The 23,890-nt window shown below is 38.9% G+C and overlaps 1 protein-coding gene across 2 annotated transcripts in view; it reads right to left on the reverse strand.

The window, feature by feature from the left end:
- SRGAP1 (SLIT-ROBO Rho GTPase activating protein 1) overlaps window positions 1-23,890 on the reverse strand; it is a 263,884-nt gene that overhangs the window by 125,723 nt on the left and 114,271 nt on the right. For both annotated transcript variants that reach the window (XM_045829578.1, XM_045829577.1), the window contains exons 2-3: window positions 20,018-20,213; window positions 14,227-14,389 (exon numbers count right to left, since the gene is read on the reverse strand). In XM_045829578.1, coding sequence (XP_045685534.1) covers window positions 14,227-14,389; window positions 20,018-20,213 — 359 coding nt within the window. The remainder of the gene's footprint in view (window positions 1-14,226; window positions 14,390-20,017; window positions 20,214-23,890) is intronic.

The following is a 23,890-nucleotide window of genomic DNA, read 5'->3' on the forward strand; positions in this document are numbered from 1 at the left end:
TCCAGTATGCATGAATCAAAAGTATATCTATTGTTTTTGTCAGATTGGCAAAAAATGTATTTTTTTGTGTGCTGCAGTAAACTATGATTATAGTCTGTGGTGAAGGCAAACTAGACCATGTTGTGAAGAACACCCATGACTTTAGTCTTCACAGCACTTAGGTAAGAAACATTCCGGGACTATTTACACAACAAATCTGTAAGTCAGGGATCTGCTCATTTAGTGGTCATCCATTGAATCAGTAAGAAAAGGCTGACATTTGTTGAGATACTGATAAAAGTTCATTCGTTCATGTACTCACTCATGCATTCCCTCATTCATTCTTCCAGTTTTTATGAGTACCTTCTAAGTGCCGAAGATAGAAAAGTAGCCTTATAGTCTAGTGAGAGAGGTAAACAAAACAATTTCAATACAGTATGATTTATGCTCATTCAATTTAAAGCAAGCAAAGTTTATAAATATGAATCAAATCCAAATATTAATAAACTAATCAACTATCAAGAATTTAACCTAATTTAGAGGCTTCCTTTAAAGGTCTATATTTAGCCTAATACTAATAGCACCATCTCAGAGCTGCTTAATTGGTCTATGGAATTAACAATGAATTTAAGTAAAGGAAGCCCAAGGAATAGAAAAAAAAATTTCCATGGGGTAAGTCATACCCTTGTTTCATCACATGAAATTACCCTTCATTTTTCTAAATACTGATGTAATAACCTGTATGTATCAATTTTCATATCAGTATGTCTCAGGTAGTCACTTCAGTATAATTCAAGACTTAATTTATGGAAAACCTAATTGTATATGAGGTACTATACCAAGGAGGGTAAAGTCCATTCCAGAGAACAATGCAAAGCTACAACCAAGCAGGACACTAATTCTGAGCTAGCCCTGGCTGACTTCAGACTGCACACAAGTGTTAGGTCTTCCTATTCGATCTTGTAGACTTACAGAGCTAGCTAATCTAAACCATCTTCTGTAAGACAGGTCTTCACATATTTGAACACAGCTATTGTTCTCTAGCTAAGGCTTACTTTCTCTGTCCTAAATATTCCCAGAAACTTCAACTATTCCTTATATGACACAGTTTAAAGAAATGAGAGAGTTGCGCTTGCTTCCCAGATAATTGTTCATTGTCTTGTAGCTAGAAGTATTAAAAGGGAACTCTCTTTATACTTCAAGGGGTGGAGCTAAGCTCTTGGGAGGATCAGGAGGCAAGACATACCTCCCCCCCAGTGACTTGCAGTCACTGGCTGTTTTGTGAAGGCAGTCCAAACCTGTCTGCGTAGTTACTGTAAACCCAAGAATCTTGGAATCATTGTTACATTCGTCTTCTTCCAATAAGCTGAACAGCCATCAGCTAAAGGAGTAGAAGCCTTAAGAAAATCTGATTAGGATGGACTAAATAGCAACATTATGGTTTTAAACAGCCAAAGGACCTTTTATAGAAGACCAATAAACATCTGATTTATTCTTAATCCACGTGGGTGAAAGCTTTTGAAAACAATATTGTTACAAGTATGGAACTGCTCTTGAACCATCATTCACAATAGAGGAAAATATTCACCCAGATTACTAATGAAACAGCTTCCTCACTCGGTTCCTCCAGACAAATTTCTTCCCATTCCAATTTCCTCTTCACAATACTTTAGAAAAACAAGGCTGATTACGCCACATCCCTGCTTAAAAATCTCTCTTGGCTTCCTGCATTGCTTAGATGATAAAATACTAGTTCCTTAAGCTGAGGATCAGAATTCTTGCCCTACCTCCCTAACCTGCCTCTCTGGATCTCAGATAGCTGTTATCCAATCGTGTAGGGTTCACCAGGCTCCAGGCTACACTCCTGCCCACAGTGGGCTGTGTAACTGAGGTGCTCTCATGTATCTTTACAACTCTCCACTGTTACAAGGTGAGCAGGTGGGGCCACCAAGAGCCCCATCTACACTCATCTTCTCAGAACTCCAAGCCTTTCCTTTGCAATTCTCTCTGTATAGAAGAATGAATATCTCTTAATTCTTCTGCAAATCTCACCAAGTTTTAAGACTTTAATCAAATGCTACTCTCACCATGAAGCCTTTCTCCATTTTCTTAGGTGGTATTACCAGTTTATAATGTAGTTTGACCGCTGCAATTCCTTTCTTTTAATCACTTAATTATAAGCTACTCTGGTTACCAATTAAGGATTTGTGTCTTACTCACTTTTGCGACCTTAGCACTCAATATAGTATATGCTTGTCACATAACGATAATCAATAAAGGTTCGTTAAATGAATAATGAAATAGAATGTTTTCTCTGTTTTGGAAAAGAAAGCTGATCTCAGTAAGGCTTAGGGAAAAAATGAAAAGGGAGTAAAACGAAGTTACAGTGGATTTGGCATGACTCTTCAGTGGAATTATAAGATGTTGCTAAATAATAAAAGATAATAATTTTAGTTGACCCTTGCAATCTCCATCTTTAGATAAGCTAGAGAGACAAAATTTTTATAGGCATGTTTATTATACCCAGTGCATTGCCAATTATCATTCTCTGTTCAGTTGAAACTATCAAATTTTTAAAAGTAAAAATGGTGCATGTATTTATTTACTATCAATTATTGAATATTGCTGTTTTTTTCTCAATCTAAATAACTCATATATACCATGTCAAAATTTTTCTATTTTTACCCCTGGTTGGTGTGGCTCAGTGAATTGAGTGCCAACCCGCAGACCAAGGGGTTACCAGTTCAATTCCCAGTCCGGGCACATGCCTGGGTTGCTGTCCAGGTCCTTGGTAGGAAGTACATGAGGCACAACCTCATATTAATGTGTCTTTCCCTCCCTTTCTCCCTCTAAAAAATGAATAAATAAAAACCCTTTAAAATAATCTTTAAATTTTCTTATTTTTGTAAGTTTCTATGTTGAACTGACAAAGTATTTAGTCAGTAAAATATGTTTCTGTTTAACTACTTATCTAATAATGAAAAAATATTTTTTCTTTGAGAGTTTAAAAGGTACTAACATCAATCGATCTTTTATGATATTTAGTATCTCAATACAACTGTGCATTTTTGGGTTGTTATAACCCAAGGTTTTCCACATATTCCTTAATTCAAATGTTTGCTATATGTGTGGTATCACTTAATACGGCATTTATTGCAGGTGCTGAAAATCTTTCAGAATCCTGCCAGAATCAAACATAGCCTTTAACTGGTAAGCAATGTTGGCTAGCAACCTGAATGCTGTTCTCAGGTTGCTTTAAACTTTGATCTTAAATGCAGACACCTAGACATATGGTAGGAATGTTCTCTCCTTATTAGTTCTTTTCTTAAGACTAAAATTTCCTTCTTGGATAAGAAGAGTGGGTATAAATTCAGTGGTATATATAACTCTTTTTGGTTTATTAAGTCCTGATCATTTATATTGAGTTGGCCAAAGAATTCATTTGTTTTTTTCTGTAAGATGGCTCTAGTAGCATTTAGTTGTCTTTAACATCATTCAAAACAATTTTGTTACATTGTGTTGTGACAGCTGTCTTATCACCATACATTTAAAAAAAATCAAAATTGATGGATTTTTGTGTAGCCATTTTAAAATTGAAGATGGAAGAAAATAAGCAACATTTTTGGCTTATTATGCTTTATTATTTCAAGAAAGATAAAAACACAACTGAAATGCAAAAAGAAATTGGTGCAGTGTGTAGAGAAGGTGCTATTACTGATCGAACATGTCAAGAGTGATTTGTGAAGTTTTGTGCTGGAGATTTCTTCCTGGGAGATGCTCCACAGTCAGGTAGACAGTTGAAGTTGATAGTGATCAACTTGAGACACTAATTGAGAACAATGAACTTTCTACCATGCAGGAGATAGCTGACACACTCAAAATATCCAAATCAATAAAGTTATTGGTGAAAATGAAAAATATGTCTTTTATTTTATGGAAAAAGCTAAATGGACTTTTGGCCAACCTGATAAATAACTGAACCTAAATAAACCTGGTGCCGAACAGTATTTTTTTACTCCTCTTTAGGGCAACTTAGGGTCCTGGTGCCTTATAACCTACTCCATGCTTGTTAATTTACTCTAGAGTTATAAACCATGTGATTGAAAACAAAGTCGAATTGGAATATTTCTTTTTAAAAAGCTGTTTAGGCGAATAGAGGACTCAATTTGAGTCAATAGTTCTCAGCTAGGGTCAATTCCCTATCCCCAAGGGAATATTTGTTAATATCTAAATACATTTTTGATTGTCACAATCGGTAAGATACTATTGACATTTAGTGGGTAGATAAATCCACATTCATCCAGTTATTGTCCTCCCATAATTAACATATCGATTTTCCTCTGCCTGTTTTCAATATTTTTTTATCTTTAATTTTTAGTGTGATTATAATATGTCTGGTTATGGACTTCTTTGAATTCATCTAGTTTGAGTTTTGCTGACATTCCTGAATATGTAGGCTTATCTCATTTGCCAAATCTGGGGAGTTTTCTTGCAATAATTTTTTTCAAATATTTTTTTCTGCACACACTTACTCTCCTCTCCCTCTCCTTCAGAGACTGCTGACATGGATGTCAGGCCTTTGGGTATTGTCTCAAAGGTTACTGAGACACTAATTATTATTATTTCAATCTTTTTTTCTTCTCTGTTGTTCAGATTGAACAGAAATTAGTGAGACTCTTCCTTCTGATATTTCCAGTCTGCTACTGAACCCATTTAATGAGGTTTTTCCATTTTGATTACTATATTTTTTCAGTTTTAAAATTTCCATTTTAGTTTACATTTTCTATTTCTTTGCTGAGACTTTTCTATCTCCCCATTCATTTCAAGAGTGCTTGCTCTTACTTCTTGGAGGACATCTGTGATGGTGTCAACAATAAAATAAATAAAAGGCTTTATTAGAGAATTCCAACATTTGTGTCATTCAGAATTGGTGTCTGTTGACTGTCCTTTCCCATATGAGTTGAGATTTTCCTGGTTCTTTGTACGCTGAGTAATCTTGGATTGTATTCAGGATATTTTGAATATTATGTTATGAGAATCTGGGTCTTATTTAAACCATATGTAGAATTTGATTTTTTTTGTTTTATCAGGAAATCAACCTGGTTGGATTCAGGATGCAAATTCTGGGCAGCCTTCGATGGGTTGTAGTTTCAATGTCAGATCTGTTCCAACACTGTTAGAGCACTATTTTGATCTGTCTTACATGTTATGATCTAGTGGCCAGTCTAGATAGAACCCATGCAATGGTCTATCCCTTAGTTCAGTTCTCATTGTCATTGGTAGGTGTACTGTTAAAGATAAGACTCAAACCTGTACACCTCATGGGTGAGCCCATGAGTTAAAAATAACTTTATAGAGTTGCTTTATAAATCTTCACCTTTTCTGTAATCTCCCTAGTACTTTTGGGTTTCCTGGGATATATCTTTTCTGATTTCTCTCTCTTGGGAAGTAGACTGTATGTGATACCTTTACTTAAATCCAGACCTGCCAATCAATACTGGATCTTGCTAAAATGTCTTGAACTTTCTGTTTGTGTATCACACTCATCTCTGGTTTCTAATATAGGTGTAAGTATTCATTATTTATTCATTCAATAAATATTTACTGAGCATCTACTCTGTGCTAGTCACTGCTTCAGTGCACAATACAAGGTCCTTTCCCTCAGTAACTTACTTCAAATTTGAGGGGAAACAGAACGTGGATAAACATTAAGTAAACACAAAATATGTCACATACCTCGCCTCCATGCACAGCGATAGCATAGAAAAAAATAGAAGTAGACTACAAAACAAATACCACCTAGAACTGTCAGAAAACTCAGCTGTGTGGAACTCTGACAGCCAAAGATTTAAAGAAGCCACATTCATCCAGATGGGTGGGAGGGGCAGAGACACAGAGAGGCGTGGAGAAAGTGGAGAGGTGGAGCGGCCTGGAGACATGGAGTGGCACAGAGATGGGGAGACACAGAGTGGTGCAGAGATGGGATTTGGCAGTCCCATATCCACATGTGGTGGATAAATAATGGGAGGGATACCTTGGGGGCAAGGGATCCCAGCCCTGGTCCAGACCACCCAACCCAGGGTTCTAGCACCAGGAAGAAGTTCCCATAACTTCTGGCTATAAAAACCAGTAGGGGTTGGGCAGCAGAAGAAACTGCAGGATTCTCAAGAGACTCCTCTTAAAGGGCCCACAACAGACTCAGGAGTCATGCAGACCCACCCCCTCTGGGGTTCAGGGCCAGGGCAACAGCTGGAAGGGCCCTAATGTTGGAAGGGCATATGGGGAGAAAGTGCAGTGTGAGTGCCAAGAGACAGCTTCCTCCAGGGCAAAACTCCAGAAGCCAGGTTGCAGCACTGTCCCCTCTGTGAGCCCTCCCCCACACTTAGCAACAAAACAGTGACACAAGTTGCCCCACCTTGGCATTACCTAAGGCTCTGCCTCATACAACTTAACAGGTGCTCTTTTACACAATAGGCCATGCTACTAAGACAGGGAGTCAAATCAGGTCTACCTAATACACAGAAACAAACATAGGGTGGCTGCTGAAATGAAGAGACAAAGAAATATGGCCCAAATGAAAGAACAGAACAAAACTCCAGAAAAAGAACTAAATGAAATGGAGATAAGCAATCTATCAGATGCAGAATTCAAAACACTGGTTACCAGGATAGCCCAGGAACTCACTGGGTACTTCAAACAGCACAAAAAGGAAAAGGAGGCAGGGTATTTAGACTTTTACTCAGAGTGTAGTAGGAACCAATAGAGTGTGCAAAGGAGTATTGAAATCTGCTTGAAGTTAAAAGATTGTTCCAGCTCTTCCTGTTTATCTATTTGATTAGTCATATCAAAGACAACTTAGGAGGTAAGGCAGTTGGAGCCCATGTGCAAGCTGCCATGTTGCTCAGAAGTTCCCTGGTTTCAGGTTTGTTTTTTTTTATTAATCCTAATACTGTACATGCAAAGCATATTTTGCAAGTGCACTTGGAGAACAGGCTAATTCTCCATTAATAAGCAGCACTGGGCCTGAATTAGTTCATGGGTGTGGTTTCCCCACTTCTTTTCAGTAAGCACTGACAGGTGTACTCTGAGCCAAGTTTCTTTAAGTTTTTAATTTACAATAAATAATTGTTTTCTTATGTGTCTTATACCATATGTTCACTATAAAAAAATCAGAAATTACAGATAAATAAACAGGATAAAATTAAACTAAGAGATATCCATTTAAAATAATTCTGGTCCATATACCTCCAGATTTTTTTTAACCATATATAAGTTTCAAGTGATTTTCAACAACTATTCTCAATACAACTATGGGCTTAACTACTCACATGAGTGCTGGTACCACCATGTCATGCTGCATGACAAAATGTCCAGTTTAGCTGACATCAGATTTTTAAAAATTATATCATTTTCCAAGGTGACACACATATATAATCTTAGTGTCCTCTTTAAAAGTCTAATAAAGTTTCTGAACTGATGGTGCATGCTCTTATCTAGTAACTCACCAGCTGCATTTACACCCAAGTAAGTCACCCATGTCCTGCTGTCACTTGGCAACACCAACAACTGCTCTCTGTTAAGCACTTACTAAGTGCCAGCCACCCTGATAAGTAATTTATAAACACACATTGAAAACATTTCCTAAAATATTTAAAAAACCTGTATCATTGTAAGAAATGAGTGTGGAGTAGTGGTTTTGATTTATACAACTCAAGACAACCAGCTAGTAGGGTTAGCTTGCACTATTCTCACTTATTTTTCCAGGCCCCATCAATAATTAAGCTGTCTCTTGAGGACACCATTTAATTCTTCTGCTACACTGCACTAAAATGCTTTGAAAAAGTTCCTCCTGTTATATTATTTACTACTGTTGCATCAGCGTACTAAATCACATGTGGTAGTTTTCTGCTAATAAAATAGTCACTTTATTTTTCAAAGGACAGATACTCAGTGGTTAATCACAGCCATGGCCATCTTTACTCCAGAAAGGCAAAAGGTAAGAATTTCATCAAAAGCACAAAATTCTAATGCCACCCTTTGACCTAATAATTCTACTTCAAGGGATGTGGTGCTAAAAAAAACCACAGATGTGCGAAAGATTTAGCTGTCCAAACAACAGAATGATAACATGGCCATGCAGACAATAAAGCACTATACAAGCACGAAGTACCCTCTTTTAAAAGATTGTTTCCAGACACGGGAACAACATTTTACATGAAAAGGGCTGGTTCCGGAGCCATATGCAATGAAATCTCAATTCTGTAAAACACATATAGATGTATGTTTGTGTATTACACATACATGTTTATCATATAAACACTAAACACAGATAGCCCAAAATATTTATAGTAGGTTGTGTTTATGAGTAATTCTTATTTTCCTTTTTATATTTTTTAGTGTTTTCTAAATTTCCACAGTGAATATATATTTTTATATTAAAAAAGAGATAGGCTCTTTTTCTTTCATATACAGACTAGTAGTTTTCGAAATGTATGGACCTCTCCTTCAAAGCAGGGTTGGAGCCTTAGAGGCCTATAGCACACTTGCACGTTTTACTAACTTACATTAAAGCCTCTGTCTGAACATTAGCTTACTTTAAATGATCTAACTGGAAACACAGTATTTCCCCCCATGAAATGTCTTTGTTTTCTTTCACATTGGGGTATTTAAGTAGAATATGATTGGTTTTGATCAAAATAAAAAATAACTACAATTTCCAAATCTTCCTAGTAATCTGTCATCCTTCCTTTCAAATTAGGCCACACAATCAATAATACCAAAGTGGGTTAATTTAATTCCTGTGAGTCTGAATCTGATAGCCTATGGCATTTATGCCAAAGTAGGGTAATTCTCAGTGGCTTGGGGCCAGTCTCTGCGGCTTTGAATCCATGCCTATAACCTATAATGCAGATGACTGCCTGATTTTGCTGCCTTATGCAGAACTATTGTTCTTCAGGATTTTCATAAGAAATAAATAGGGCCAAGAACCACAGTGTCCCAATTCTCAGAAATTCCAACCTATGCATTGAGTAACATCTCCAGTTACCACCAAAAAGAACGTTAAGAGTCATCATAACTATCTAAGACGCACAGGCAAAGATAAGAATATATGCGAGTCACCCTGAGCCTTTTGCTCCCTCATCCTTGAAATGTGGATTATAATACCTGTTCACTAGGCAGCTGTGAGAATGTGTGAGGTAATGGGTAAACAGTGCAGAGCACAGTGCTCGGCACACAGTTAAAATTTAGTAAGTGGTGGCATAGTGACGCCATTATTACTGGTAAAGAAACAAAATCAATTGCACTTGTGCACATATTCATGCAAACCCAGGAAGGAAAAAAACAGTAATTTTAAAACAATCCATGGGGAAATGATGGACTTCAAGATAATTTAAAACACACAGAGATAATTTAACATGTTCACATGCTGTCATTTTATGGTGCTCTCTTAAACTACATACTTCCATTAACATCCTCAAAATTGGTAAATAAGATCATAGGATAAGGTGCTTAAATAAAGTGATTACTGCCAGCTGGCTGTGGTTTTCCCTGCGACTGTGACTGCTGACATTAATTACTTTGTGTGTGTGTGCAGCATGTGAACTGCACGTTTTCTGGCTACGGCACCAAACCAGATGCAGAACACTCTTTTTCAGCATGAGTCATGGAAAGAAGGCAGCAAGATCTCATCACTCCAGGCACAGGGCTGGGAAACGGGGCAGGAGTCACCCTATCAACCCTTGTGTTTTGGGAGAGGAATGAGAACTGATAATGAAATGAACCCACATGTACAAGGAGTCTCTGATTTCTGACCTTCTCCTAAAATGGCAAAGCAGATCTTAAGAGTGCAAAAGGAGAATCTTACTCTATCCATGCTTACGTTGTTTCTACATAACGAAGGGTCTGGGGCTGAACAGCTATTACTGTTGAGTGAACAAAGAAATCAATGATGCCTCCAAGTTAAGGCTCCCTATATGAAATAGCTTTGGGGGAACCGCAAGGCACTGGGGGTGGACCAACATAGGTATTTGTTATTCTCTGATATCCAACTAATAGTTGAAATATGAGGAACAAAATTTTAACTCAGCTTCAAGCAAGGATGCTGTGAGGAAGGCCTTTTTTGGAGTCCACTTATAGATATGTGTTGGAATACAAATTATGGGTTCATAGTAAGTGACAAACAAATAACTTGTGAGGATCTGGATGTGATTATCACAATTGTGCCACAGATTCTCCTGAGACTGAGGACACATTTAGTATAATGTCTAATGTAATTTCGCATTACAAGATTATCACTAGTGTGTGGAGAAAGTGTTCACAATATAGATAAATATAAAGGCAATAGCTCAAAGTTAGGATTTATTAAGTCCAGACACTGGGCTAAGCAGCTTTCCGTGTATGACTGATGAATCCTCTGTGCAATTATTTGAGATAGGTTATTAGTCTACTTTACACACATGGGAACTGAGGCTTAAGAAGTTTACAAATATTGAATACTTTCAAGTCCACATAGCTACTAACAGTGGCAAAGCTAAGATTCACACCGACAATATCTGACTTCAGAGCCTAAATGATGAATCACTGTTATTCTGACCAACAGGCTTCCTTTAAACTCTGAAGGTCTAAATCTGAAATAATCAATATTTAAATAATTGGGCATTGTTTTGGTTTTAAAAAACCTTCACCTTTTCTACCTGTTGAAAACTTTCTGTCAAGTGGATGCAGCTATTTCTATAACTGATTCTGATGTGATAAAAATTTAAGTCTTGAAGCTATTCCCTATACCTATGCACAGAACTATGTGTCTTCTTGATTACTATATCCATTTGGTTACAACAACATTCCTGGAGTTATCTGCTCCAAACTCTTTATTTGACACAACAGTTTGGTAAAGGATTCTCTATGGCTGACTGATCTGAGCAAGATACAGCTGTGTAAGAGGCTGAACCTGCCAAGCACCCAGCATCTCTCTGGGTCTCCATAAAGACCGGAGCATTTCTGAGAACGGAGGAAGTCTTAAAATCCTTTCCCAAGAAGAACAGCAGCAGTATGCTCACTGACGGCTCCAGAGCAGCTCTAAATGTCACTTCCTCCTGGCCCTGATCGTTTCTTTCTGTTCCAATAGAACCCTACACTGGAAGAGGAACTGGAAAAGAGGAAGGTTGGAGATGAATTAAAAAAAAAAAAGTGGAAAAGACTAGTCTTGCTTGTCATCCAAAGGGACTTGAAGACCTTGGGACTGGGTAGATGTGGGTTTTGGCTTCCTGTTCTTTCAGATCACAGATGTGTCCTAATGGGCCGACCAGGCTCTTCAATAACCTCTGTTCTTTCCCTTTCACCCTCTGCCTCTCTTGTTCTTTCTTTTTCCAGTCATAATATACACGGAGAGGTTGGGTGCATAGTCTGCTGGGTTTGCTTGAGGAAGGTAGAGTTTTTTTAAAAATTTATTTTATTTTATTTTATTTTTAAGATTTTATTTATTTATTTTTAGAGAGGGAAGGGAGGGAGAGAGAGAGAGAGAGAAACATCAATGTGTGGTTGCTGGGGGTCATGGCCTGCAACCCAGGCATGTACCCTGACTGGGAATCGAACCTACGGCACTTTGGTTCGCAGCCCGCGCTCAATCCACAGGAAGGTAGAATTTGATACCTATAATTGTAATGACTGTTAACTTTCTAGTAGTCAGCAATGGTCAGGAGAAGTCCATTCACCTACTAAATGCCAAAGTGACCTCTATAAATCAGTAGTTTCCAAGGACCTCAAATCTTTTGAGTCCCAGAAGATCTGGATAAGAAGAAACTTCTAGGGAGCGAGCAAGGAAGCGTGTGTGTGTATGTGTGTGTGTGTGTATTATATGTTCTCCAGACCTATTCTTCAAGAGCCAGGAACTCATCCCAACTACTGGGAATACAGACCACTAAGTATTGAACTTACAGTTGATCCCTCTCTGAGAATTACTCTCCACAAAAGGGACCTGCTTCATCCCAAGATTACTTGGCCCTTCCCCTAGGGCAAATGAAATCCAACGACTGCAAAACAAAGACGAGGCCCTTTGTCTGAATATGAGACAACCCCGAGGGCCATCCCAGTTCCAGAACTTCTCCCTCTGCCCAGTGCTCCCTTCCCCGCCCCCTTAGAGAGTGCACAGTGCTCTCCTAAATCTCTGGAATCCCCTCCGAAGGTCATAATGCAAGTAAGCAGAAGAGCTGGCATTGAAATCCAAATCCATTTGACTCTCAGCTCTAGGTTTCTATTAACTTTGTCAAGGCCTCGACTTTGATTTACAAAATATAAATTGTAACAGCAAGACATACAAAGTCCCTTTTTATATGACCGTCCTTTCTAGTCTCACGTCCCATCACTAATGCCCATATGACCCCTGCTCCAGTCACATCAAACTCTTTCCTTTCTCTGAACATGTCACGCTCTTGCTTTCCCTGGAACAGCTCATCGTCCTTGTCTGTCTGATGACCACGTCCCTCTCCTACAGGTCTCACTATTAGTGTTCCCTTTTCTGTGAAGAATTTCCTTCAAGCTCCCACAGTTCTGCATCATGGCAACTGTTACTGTTGTAATGAGTCCCCTACAGGCAGGGACATGCCTTTTGACTGCTTCTGCAGCCAGGCATTTCAAAGATGTTTTGTTAAATAGATAAATAAATAAACTCAGTTGAGGTGCTTGTCCCAGAGGCCCTGGCTAAATGGCTGCCAGCACCCCCATGACTGTGAAGTATATAGCACCATCCAGATTTGTACAAACTGTTATCTCCTTGAACAGAAGGCCTAGTTTTTCTTCAGCTATATGGCCTCTCCAAGACCTGACACCATCTCCTGCTCATAGAAGGTACTTGAAAACAAAAACAAAATCAAACAACTGACCAAATAAGGTCTTGGATGAAAGGGCTGATATATGAGAAACATACTTCACTTTCATGGCCCAGTCTAAACTATTTTTTTTCCATTTCTACTTTAAAGACATACAGTATATTCCTGTATTTATTTTCTTGTTAATTAATATGCTCTTAGTTCTAATTTTTTAATCCTCACCCAAGGGTATGTTTATTGACCTGGGGGGGGGGGGCCACCACTGATTCATTGTCTCCCACATGTGCCTTGACCAGGGATCGAACCTGCAACCTTTCGGTATATGGGATGATGCTCCAACCAACTGAGCCCACATGGCTAGGGCCTTAGTTCCAAATTTATAACATTTCTCCTTTGTTTGAAACATTTTTTCCCCAACTATTTACTAGAGCAAAATGATGGCATGGAGTTCGCTGAATTCCATTTCTAGGTCAGAAATCAAATCTAATATGGATACATCAAAAATGACTAAGAAGTTTTCCAGCTGGCCTGCTTAACACTACATCTTTGTTTTAAGGGGCCCCTTTGAAACATAAATATGTCATTAATCCACAAGCTGGATTTTTTCCCACTTCATGAAACTAATAATTATTTACTTAATAGAGGTACAGATACTGGTATAGGCACCGAACACCACCAGTAAGTACAAAGCTGAGGTGGGGGTGGGGAGAACCCTTGTCCTACAAACATAAAAACTGAAAGCCATTCTAATTGGGCAAGCAGCTTCATTCTCTACTCAGGAAATGGTCCGATTTTGTTATTATTCTCAACAAAAATGTTCCAACAACAAAAATTGCTGAGAGCTGGCTAAGACTAGTAACAATGATAAGAAGCCTTAAAAGCTAAGTTTCTTCTTCCTTGTAACAATAAATGGATTTGGGACGGAGCAAGCTCTTTGGTATGTGAGGGACAGAATTTCCTGTGCCTGTGGAATTTTCTCCATGTCACCCTATCACCGCCTCCGCTGCTGGTCTGGTGGGAGTAAGAAGAAACTGTGATAACATGTTCCTGAGAGAGCAGCACATCTGGTTATCTTGTTCTTCACAAGTCTCTGATCAGGCATGAGCCCCAAACAGAGGAATGAATTTTTTCTTCTGGTCTGTTTTTTCACAACTTTGGGCAGCCTATTCCTAAGGACAGAGGTGCAATTGGTAGACACCTCTCATGTCCAAGTTTGCTCACACTGCTGAGGTCACAGACTCAGTGGTTTAACTCTACAAGTATGCTTGCCCAGGCTTCACTTTTAATTAAAATATTAATTCATTTTTTAACTTAATATTTATTGAGTCCAATTAAGCAATCAAGGCACGAGCTCCTTCTCAGTCATGGTTACAGGCAGAGCAGTTACGGGAAAGCACAGTATGGCAGGATTGATGGAGGGTACCTTTTTAAACATCCTGGTGGAATCCTCGCTTATCTGCATGAACCTCATAATCACGTTGTTCAGATAGATGTCACTCAAGGTTGCATGGTCTTTGCTTTCTCTCCTCACTTGGTTCAGGAGCAAATACCAGCAGTTCACTGGAGACAACAAGTTTTGGTCTTTCCTAGGGAAGTGAAGAAAGACAGAATTAACATCAATTTCCAAGTTGCCCTAGTCAGCTGAGGGAAGACACCGAAGCAAACCAGCAGCCACAGGAGACAGGTTTTATTGCTATTCTTTCTACTCTGGGTATTGCTCACACCAGGCTACCCAGCAGGCAGCAGAACAGCCTTCTAGGCTGTGATGGAACAGAACCAGTAATTTCCCAGGTTTGAAAGAAAAAACTTGGACCAAGAACACTGGTCAAAACCCACTCTCCGGACAAGGGCCACAAGGCCCTACCATACAGAGTACTCAGGCAGTTTCAGCTTTAAACACTCCACCAAAGAAAGCTGTTCATGTTCACATAAAAATCTATAGACCACTGTCTCACAGACAGACTGTGGTTTGCCCCTGCACACAAAGTCTGTTTTCAATGCTCAGCCTGTTGTTGGAAAAGAGATTTGGCTAGGTATGCTTGCCATGGAACATAAATTTGAGGGCTATTTATTAATCCCCTGATACATAACCTCCAGTCTCCCCCAAAGAATCAAAACTTTACAGCATGTCTCAAGGCTTGTGAATAGAACCAAGAAGTTTGCTGGCTTATAACTTGCCACATGTCCCATGTAAGCCCATTAAAGTATTTCAGCTTTCTGACTACTCTTTGTTTATTTTAGATACTAAAGCTAAAAGTAAATAGAAACTACAAAAAAGGCTTGTAAAAAAATCTTAAAGAAAAACCCTGAACAAAAACAGTGACCAATTGGGATGTTACTACTTAAAAAAAAAATCAAAGTACAATTTTTATGTGTTTATTTGTTTTGACATTAAAATCTAACTGTGAAATGGTAAAGTGGAATAGAATGTTTATCCTGACTAAGAAACACAAGTGCCATTTTATGAAACACACTGTCCTCCTATTATTCATGATCATTTATAACTCTGAATATTATTTAAATTAGGAAAAAATCATTAAGGGGGATCTTTCTGCCAGTAAGTCCCTCAGATTCAGGATTTAACACTGCATTAAATCAAAACCCTCTCTGGAAGAAGAGAGGAAGTGGAGGATAGAGGTAGGAATGGGTGTAGGGGAAGAAACCCCTGATCTAGAGGCTCAGCACTTGTACCCCCGGGGGAAGCTGCCCACTGGCCCAGCTGGCACACTAAGAATTACTGCCTCCACCTGGAAAACCCCATTTTTCCCTCAGAGCACTCAGGCAAAGGGCAGTGGTTCTATGGCAGACAATAGAGCCTTTCCACTGACATTCTCTAACCACCCAGCCCAAGAGGGAAATGTTACCTTATTATGTTAACTTCTACATATATCCTTTACGTTGGAATGGTCCATAAAGTCTTGGACATCATTTCATACTTTTTTGTTTTCTGAGTGCCCTGATCACAGTAAGCATTAATTGTTATTTCATTCATTGAATAAATACTTGTTGTTGTCTTAATAATAATAGTGGCAGTAGTTAGTAGTAATAGTAATAGCATCTACCATTTACTGAGAACTTACTATAAGAAGCAGGTCACAGGTCAAGAGGATGGAATACATATCGATACTGTCTAGGTTCAGTTCCCAGAACTACCACTTACTAGCTACATGATCTTGGCCAAATTCTTTAATTTCTCTGTGTCTCCATTACTTCATTTGTAGAATAGATAAAATAACAGTACTTCTCTCATTAGATTATTATGAGAATTATTTAAGTTAATACATTTAAAAATGCTAGCCAGAGCCCTGGCTGGCATAGTGCAGTGGACTGAGCATGGGCTGCGAACCAAAGTGTCGCAGGTTCGATTCCCAGTCAGGGCACATGCCTGGGTTGCAGGCCACGGCCCCCAGCAACTGCACATTGATGTTTCTCTCTCTCTCTTTCTCCCTCCCTTCCCTCTCTAAAAATAAAAATATTAAAAAAAACCCTCCATTAAAAAAAATGCTAGCCTAAATGCCTTAGATCCATAGTAAGTGCTATATAAAGTTAGCTCTTTTATCCAGAGGCTGGTCTAAAGTCTACACACACTGACTCTACTTAATCCTTACAGCACCATTTAAGGCAGAGATTCTTTACATCCCCTCCATCAAGGACAGAGATGAGCTAAGCAAGGCTCCGTGATTTGCTGAACACCAAAGCTAGTGCCAGAGAATCTTTTTTCTCATTATGTTTTCTAATTGAATTTATTGGGGTGACATTGGTTGACAAAACCATACAGGTTTCAAGGGTACAACTAAACAAAACATCATCTGCTCACTGCATTGTGTACCCAACACATCAAGCAAAGTCTCTCTCCATCTCCATTTATCCCCCTTTGCCCACCTCCACCTACCCCACCCTGTTTTCCCTTTGATTATCACCACACCATTGTCTGTTCCATGTATCCATGCCTCTGTTTCTATTTTGTTCAATTTATTTTGTTCATTAGATTCTACATTTAAATTAGATCATATGGTATTTGTCTTTCACCACCTGGCTTATTTCACTTAGCACAATAATCTCCAGATCCATCCTTTGTTGTTGCAAAGGGTAGGAGCTACTTCTTTCTTCCTGCTGCCTAGTGTTCCATTGTGTAAATGTACCACAGGTTTTTGATCTACATGTCTACCGATGAGCCTTTGGGCACATTTAGAATAACCACAACTTGGATATTCTAAATAATGCTACAATGAACATAGGGATGCATATATTCTTTCAAATCAGTGTTTTGGGTTTCTTTGGACAGATTCCCAGAACTGGGTGTCAGGGAGTCTTTGAGTCCAGGGAGGCTGCTCCAACCCCTTCTCTTTGCACTATGAAGTGGCAATGTTAGATCAAGGGTTATTCTATATAATAAGCACCCCCAAATTAAATAAGAGCTAGACTCTAAAAGTCCAGCTTAAATGATTGGTAAAGTTACAGCTGAAGATTTAAAAATTGTTTGTGAAGAGGAGAAGAAATACAGTATGTAGACCCCATGCCAACTATCAATCACATCAAGAACTCTGTCAAGTTTCTCATTTAATGGTCATAAAGTCTCATTGCGCAAGTTAGGAAACAAAGGCTCAGAGAGGTTAAATAACTTTATGAAAGGCACACTGTAGAGTCAGTATTCAAATGGGGCCTGTCTGACTCTCCACCCCCAAGTTTTCTGTGATATAATTGACATACACCTCTGTATCAGTTTAAGGGGTACAGCATAATGGTTTGACTTACATACATTATAACATGATTACCTGTCTGACAGTTTAATAAAGCCTGTCTTTGGGTTTTTTCCTAATCCTGGTTTGTCCTTTATGTAGACTTACTATCCATCTATCTCCAGAACCATATTCAATAATAAATGTATTCAGGTCAAAGAAAATCCCAAGTTGCTTACCTTTTGAAGAAAACTAGTGAATAAACCAAGAGAAACAGACAGTGGCAACTTTCCACTAAGGGACTAGACTAAGGCGCATGGGCCTGTGCATATTTTCAGTTCATAGCCAGTTACCCAGTACAGAACACAGGAGGTGACATTCAAAAGTATTTACTGAATGGATGAATGAACTGTCTTCTTATTTGCAATCACTTTAAAAAGGAACAGTTATTATAAATGTGAATATAGTACTGGCTCCGGTCTCCTCTTTCTAGCTCCAGTCTCTATACATTTAGCATTTGTTTGCCCTGGAAATCATCACTAAGCTTTATTTCTACACTGGACCAATGTTAGAGGTTAAAGTCATAGGGGAAAAGGGCGGTGGCGGAGGGTGGCTCAGTTGGATGGAGCATCATCCCATATACCAAAAGGTTGTGGGTTCAGTCCCTAGTCAGGGCACATACCTAAGTTGTGGGTTCAATCCCTAGTTGGGGTGCATATGGGAGGCAACAGGTTGATGGTTCTCTCTCACACTGATGTTTCTCTGTCTCAGTAAACATATCCTCAGGTGAGGATTTTAAAAATGTATTCCCTATGCAGAGTAGTTTTACATTTGCTTCTTCAAAAGAACCCCAAGGATAGTTCCCACCTCCTACAAGCCAACAGTGAAGGCAAAGACAGGCATCTCTGAATCCCTCTCCAGTATGGAGTTGGGCTGAGCAGACAGGCCTCCTTGTAGTCGTCCAGTGTGGGTAGATGGATGGCTTTCTGTTTTACCATTTCACTGAGATAGTAGTTCTATGGGTCCTGATGTTAGGGTGGGGTGCAATATGATAGGGTTGGTGGTGGGAAATCCACAGGCAGCTCTTTACCTTGCGCAGCCCTCATCTTCTGTTCCCACGTGGGACTAAAGAGTAAATACAGCTGCCAATTTGGTTTTCAGTTCCCTCTTCCTTTTCTCATCCTTGGAAATTTCCCTTACTTTCCTATGAGTTCAGTTATATATTTGAAAGAATGTCTACTATATTTCAATCAGAATTTCTGGGAGTTTTGCGGCAGAAGGGTTTTTCAGATTACCCAGTCCACTGCATGTGCAGAAATGAACGACTGTGCTGCCTTTCTAATATCTCCTAAACAAGTCTACTTCTACCTGCAGTGCTGCTAGTTCACACCATTACTGCACGCGCCCCTGTACGGGCTCCCTCTCTCGATGACAGTGCCGCGCTTATCTTATCTAGGGTCTTCGTCATCGTTTTAAAATGCAGGTCTGAACTGGTCATCTTATGACTTAAAACTCCCCAAAGGCTTCTCATGCCCGCAGGATGGAATCCAAACTGTTGAGTATGCTCTACAGGCCCCATGACCTGGAGAAATCTTACTTCTCCCAGGACCTGTCCTTGACCTTCCCTTCCCACCTTCACTGTGGGCAGGCTCTCTGTCAGGTCAGCCTACAACACACTGAGCTCACCCCTGTGGTAGCACCTGTGTTCGCTACTGGACTTGTCTGAACACTTATCTCTTTGTCTCTAGAACTTATTATAAATTTTATTATCAGAAAACTGTGTGGGTATTTTTTAAACAAATGAAGTACAATTAATATGAAGTTTCATTACACTCCATCCTAAGTACTTTACCAAAGACCCTTGTTTAAGTCAGTCTCAACTGCATGACCACAGACATGATGGGCGGGGAGGGTACTAAACTCAAGCAACTCTTACTGCTTGTTTTCATATAAAATCACTGCAGAAATCCTGAGGTCTCCGCTTCAACAATCAGATATTTAAAATTTGCCCATCCAAACATATACCTGTGGTATATACCAGCTTCTAGTTTTCTGTAATCAAGAAGCTGATGCACTGGCCAGGCAGCTCAACTGGAGCGCTGGTCTGACCCGCCAAGGCTGTGGGTCTGACTTCCGCTCAGGGCACGTGCAAGAAGCAACCGATGAATGCCTAAATAAGTGGAATGAATCGATGTTTCTCTCTCTCTGCCCCTTCCTCTCTCTCTCTAAAATTCATTAAATAAAAAATTTTTAAATGTTTTAAAAAAAGAAGTTTATAAAGAATATAAACTTTATAATCTCCTGGAATATAAAGTTGCTCACAAATATGTATTTATGGGAAAGAGAAAAGTGTGAATGCTATTAATTTAAAATGTGATAAACTGATGCTCATAAATGGAGATGGTTGCTTTCATCTACAGGGGTATGCCAATCAATCGCTTATGAGACAAAAATGGAAAGTACTAAAACCAAAAAAAGGCAGTGAAAAAGGAGGATATCGCCTTGGGAAGGTGAATCTGAGCAAGTGTCTCTTACTTGTACTGCTGATGATCCTTAGTGCTTCTTGTTTTCGCCATGAACCTTTCTGCTAACTTCTCTAGGTTCCGAGAATATTCTGTCTCAATTTCGGCTTTCTTCCGGAAGAAATCTTGCAGGTCCTGCAGGAGCTGAACTCGCATCTCCGTTTGCTGCTCCAGGCATTTTTGTTGTTCTACCAGTTGAGCTCGAATTTCTAAGGAGAGAAGAGAATCCATCGGGTGATTTCACGAAAACTACTGAGATGTGCTGGTATGTGCAAGAGCACAGCCACGAGTCCTACTACACATTAGCTCTGTATTGGACCTTTATGAGACTGCTGTGTCTGGGCTGGCTCTCTAAATAAGGTGTCTGCTGACACTTTAAGAGAATGAGACAAGCCTCTGGAAAGAATGTAATAAATTAGAACGGAAACATGGGTTACATTTGCAATGCCACAAACATGCATGGAGTCATGAGGGAAAAAATTAAAGCCTTTCAGATAACAATTCATAACATGTGACATCTCTGGGTAGCTGAGTACATTGTAATTTTTTCAACAGCATTTTACCTCAACTACCCCTTTTGCATTTGAGTGGCAAAGAAGTGAGCATCATTTCTTCCAGACTCTGAACCACCACATATCTGCCAGTTGGCACATATGGACACTGACATCTGGTAATTTTTATTTAGTGCATAAATTTCTAGTTTGTAAAACACATAGCTTCAGGGTTTGTAGGGATGCTGTGCCTAAAAATAATTCCTTCCTACATCCAAAAATCTATTCATAATGGGGCAATCCTCGGATTCCACTTTACTATTGTGTTCATCAAGGGCTCTTCACTGTTACACATTGTTCAAACTAACAGCCTTATCGACACATAATCCTAAAATGAATCTTTTGACAATTTTAATACATCAGGAATACAAAGGTTAGTCAGTTAGTGATTTAACAACAACAAAAAAGCAGAAGTTATCAAGTAAAACTGTCTGTGAAAGATTGTAACAATGAAATGTGTTTTGGAAAATGAGATACAGTAACTAATGACTACTAATTTGTTTTTGTTCTGAGATCCAGGGCTAACCTCCAAAGGCAAGGATATTCATATTGGAAAAACCTCTTTATTTCATTTTTCCAGTGCATAATCCTTAAAAGTGAGGGCTGAATCTAATTCAGTGGAGTTAATAGAAATCAGTATCCAAATAACATCTCCTCAATTTCTATTATTTTGCAATAAAGCACAACTGAGCTGATGATATAAATATATGCATACACTTGCCCATATTTAATGAAGCTCACTAACAGCATGGTGGTCAAGTTCTGAACAGGCAGTCAGGAAATTTGCTGAATTTAATAATCCCTAATAATAATGAAATACTATTCTACACCTTACTGAAGTTAAGTACTAGTATATTCCCATTTTACAAGTAAGAAACTGAGGTTTAAGGAGATTAAATAATTTTGCCTATGGACTTCAGCTAGTAAATGGCATCCCCCCATGACCTCTAACCCAGGTCTGCTGGTCAGATTAATAAAACATTCCCCCCCCAAAGATATTTATTTATTTGTTTGTTTGTTTGCTTGCTTATTTTTTAGAGAGGGGAAGGGAGGAAGAAAGAGAGGGAGAGAAACATCAACGTGTGGCTGCCTCCTACACACCCCCTACTGGGGACCTGGCCCGCACCCCAGGCATGTAACCCCGCTGGGAATCAAACGAGCAACCCCTTGATTTGCAGGTTGGCACTCAGTCCACTGAGCCACACCAGCCAGGGAAGATTAATAAAACATTTCTGCCTGCCTTCCATCCATACAACATGTTTTGTGCACCTGTAGTGGGCCAGGTTTGTATACTGACAAAGAAGATTTACAATAACTATAAACAAAGGTCTCTGCCCTCAGTAAGGTTACGTTCCAAGCAAAACCATTCCAGGGGAAACTTGGCAGAAGACAGGAGAGTATTTCTCAAGTGTCCTCCCTCAGTTTCTCCACTTTTAGTTTGGGGGATCCTATTATAAATCTCATAGAAGTGTGGCAAACACATGAGTGAGGACATTATTATAGGCATTTAACTACCATGAACAGCATCTAGTTTTTAGTCAATCAAAGTAAGTGTTTTTCAATACAACATTATTATAATCATGTCTGCCAAACTCTTTCACCCATGAATACAGAACTATTTTTGTTTCAAAGAAAAAAAAATCAAGGGTGGGAGTATTTCTCATTCAGAAATCCCAGTAAGGCTTTCAAGATTTAGTAATTTTAGCACATCTTGCTGTGCTAAGAGAAAAAAAATCAGTCGGCTTAGGCTGTCAACTAGTTTTCTCTGGTGTGTGTATATGTTGTCGAAGCTGCCTTAGTGCCGAACAAGAAATAAAAATGGGACTTCCAGTCAAGATGGAGGTGTAGGTAAATACATATGAAATAAGAAAAAAAATCTACAGGGAACAACAGTAGAGTGGATGAAGGTGAGAATGAAATCAATGATTTGGAATGTAATGAAGAAAAATGCATTCAATCAGAAGAGGATGAAGAAAAAGGAATTAAAAAAAATTAGGATAGAATAAGGAGCCTCTGAGACATCTCCAAACGTACCAAAATTCGAATCATAGGGGTGCCAGAAAAAGAAGAGGAAGAACACGAAACTGAAAACTTATTTGAAACAATAATGAAAGAAAACTTCCCTAATCTGGTGAATGAAATAGACATACAAATCCAGGAAGCACAGAGTCCCAAACAAGTTGAACCCAAAGAGGGCCACACCAAGACACATCATAATTAAAATGCCAAAGGTGAAAGATTAAGAGGGAATCTTAAAAGCAGCAAGAGAAAAGCAGGGAGTTACCTACAAAGGAGTTCCCATAAGACTGTCAGCTGATTTCTCAAAAGAAACTTTGCAGGCAAGAAGGGACTGGCAAGAAGTATTCAAAGTGATGAAAAGCAGGGACCTACATCTTAGATTACTCTACCTAGCAAAGCTATTATTTAGAATGAAAGGGCAGATAAAGTGCTTCTAAGACAAGTTAAAGCTAAAGGGGTTCATCATCATGAAGCCATCATTATAAGAAATATCGAAGAAAACTATGTAAGAAGGTCAAAACTATGAACATTAAAATGGCAACAAATTCACAACTATTAACAACTGAATCTAAAAAACTAAGCAAACAATCAGTACAGGAACAGAATCAAAGATATGGAGATCATCTGGAAGGTTATTAGCTGGGTGGGGGAAGGGGCAGAATGGGGGAAAAGGTACAAGGATTGAAAAGTATAAACTGGTAGGTACAAAATAGACAGGGGGATGTTAAGAACAATACAGGAAATGGAGACGCCAAAGAACTTATATGCATGACCATGGACGTGAACAAAGAGAGGAGATTGCTAGAAGGAATGGGAGTACCAGGAGAAGGTGGGTAAACTGAGAAAAATTGGGATAACTGTAATAGCATAATCAATAAAACATATTTTAAAAATGAAGTCTCTGAGAGTATATCTTATCAAAATTACACAAAAATTAAATGGCTTTCTTCTTCAGTCTTATTCAATAGTCTCTTGCTGACTTCCATCAGGGTTCAAAATCAAAAAGTAGGGGGTCCTGAGAAGGAAGACTATTTAAACAGTTAAAACCTCATCCTCCTTTTGCAGGGAGTAACTGTTTCTTCATGGTATCTGTAATTTTCTAATCAAAATAATACACTGGCAGCATTTACATTAGTGAAAATGTGGAGGGACAGAACCTAGAGTATTGCTGAGGGAAAATAAAGCATGCTCCAAAATCTGGAGAAGGAGAATCCATCTGATTATATCTTTAATTTAGAAAAGTTTAGGAGAAATGAGGAAAAGATCATTAAAAAAAGATCATAAGAAAAAAATCAACATTAAAGTACTACCATAAG

The sequence above is a fragment of the Phyllostomus hastatus genome, unplaced genomic scaffold (assembly GCF_019186645.2).
Source record: "Phyllostomus hastatus isolate PE091 unplaced genomic scaffold, TTU_PhHast_1.1 phas_scaffold_93, whole genome shotgun sequence".
In the NCBI taxonomy this organism is placed as follows: Eukaryota; Metazoa; Chordata; class Mammalia; order Chiroptera; family Phyllostomidae; genus Phyllostomus; species Phyllostomus hastatus.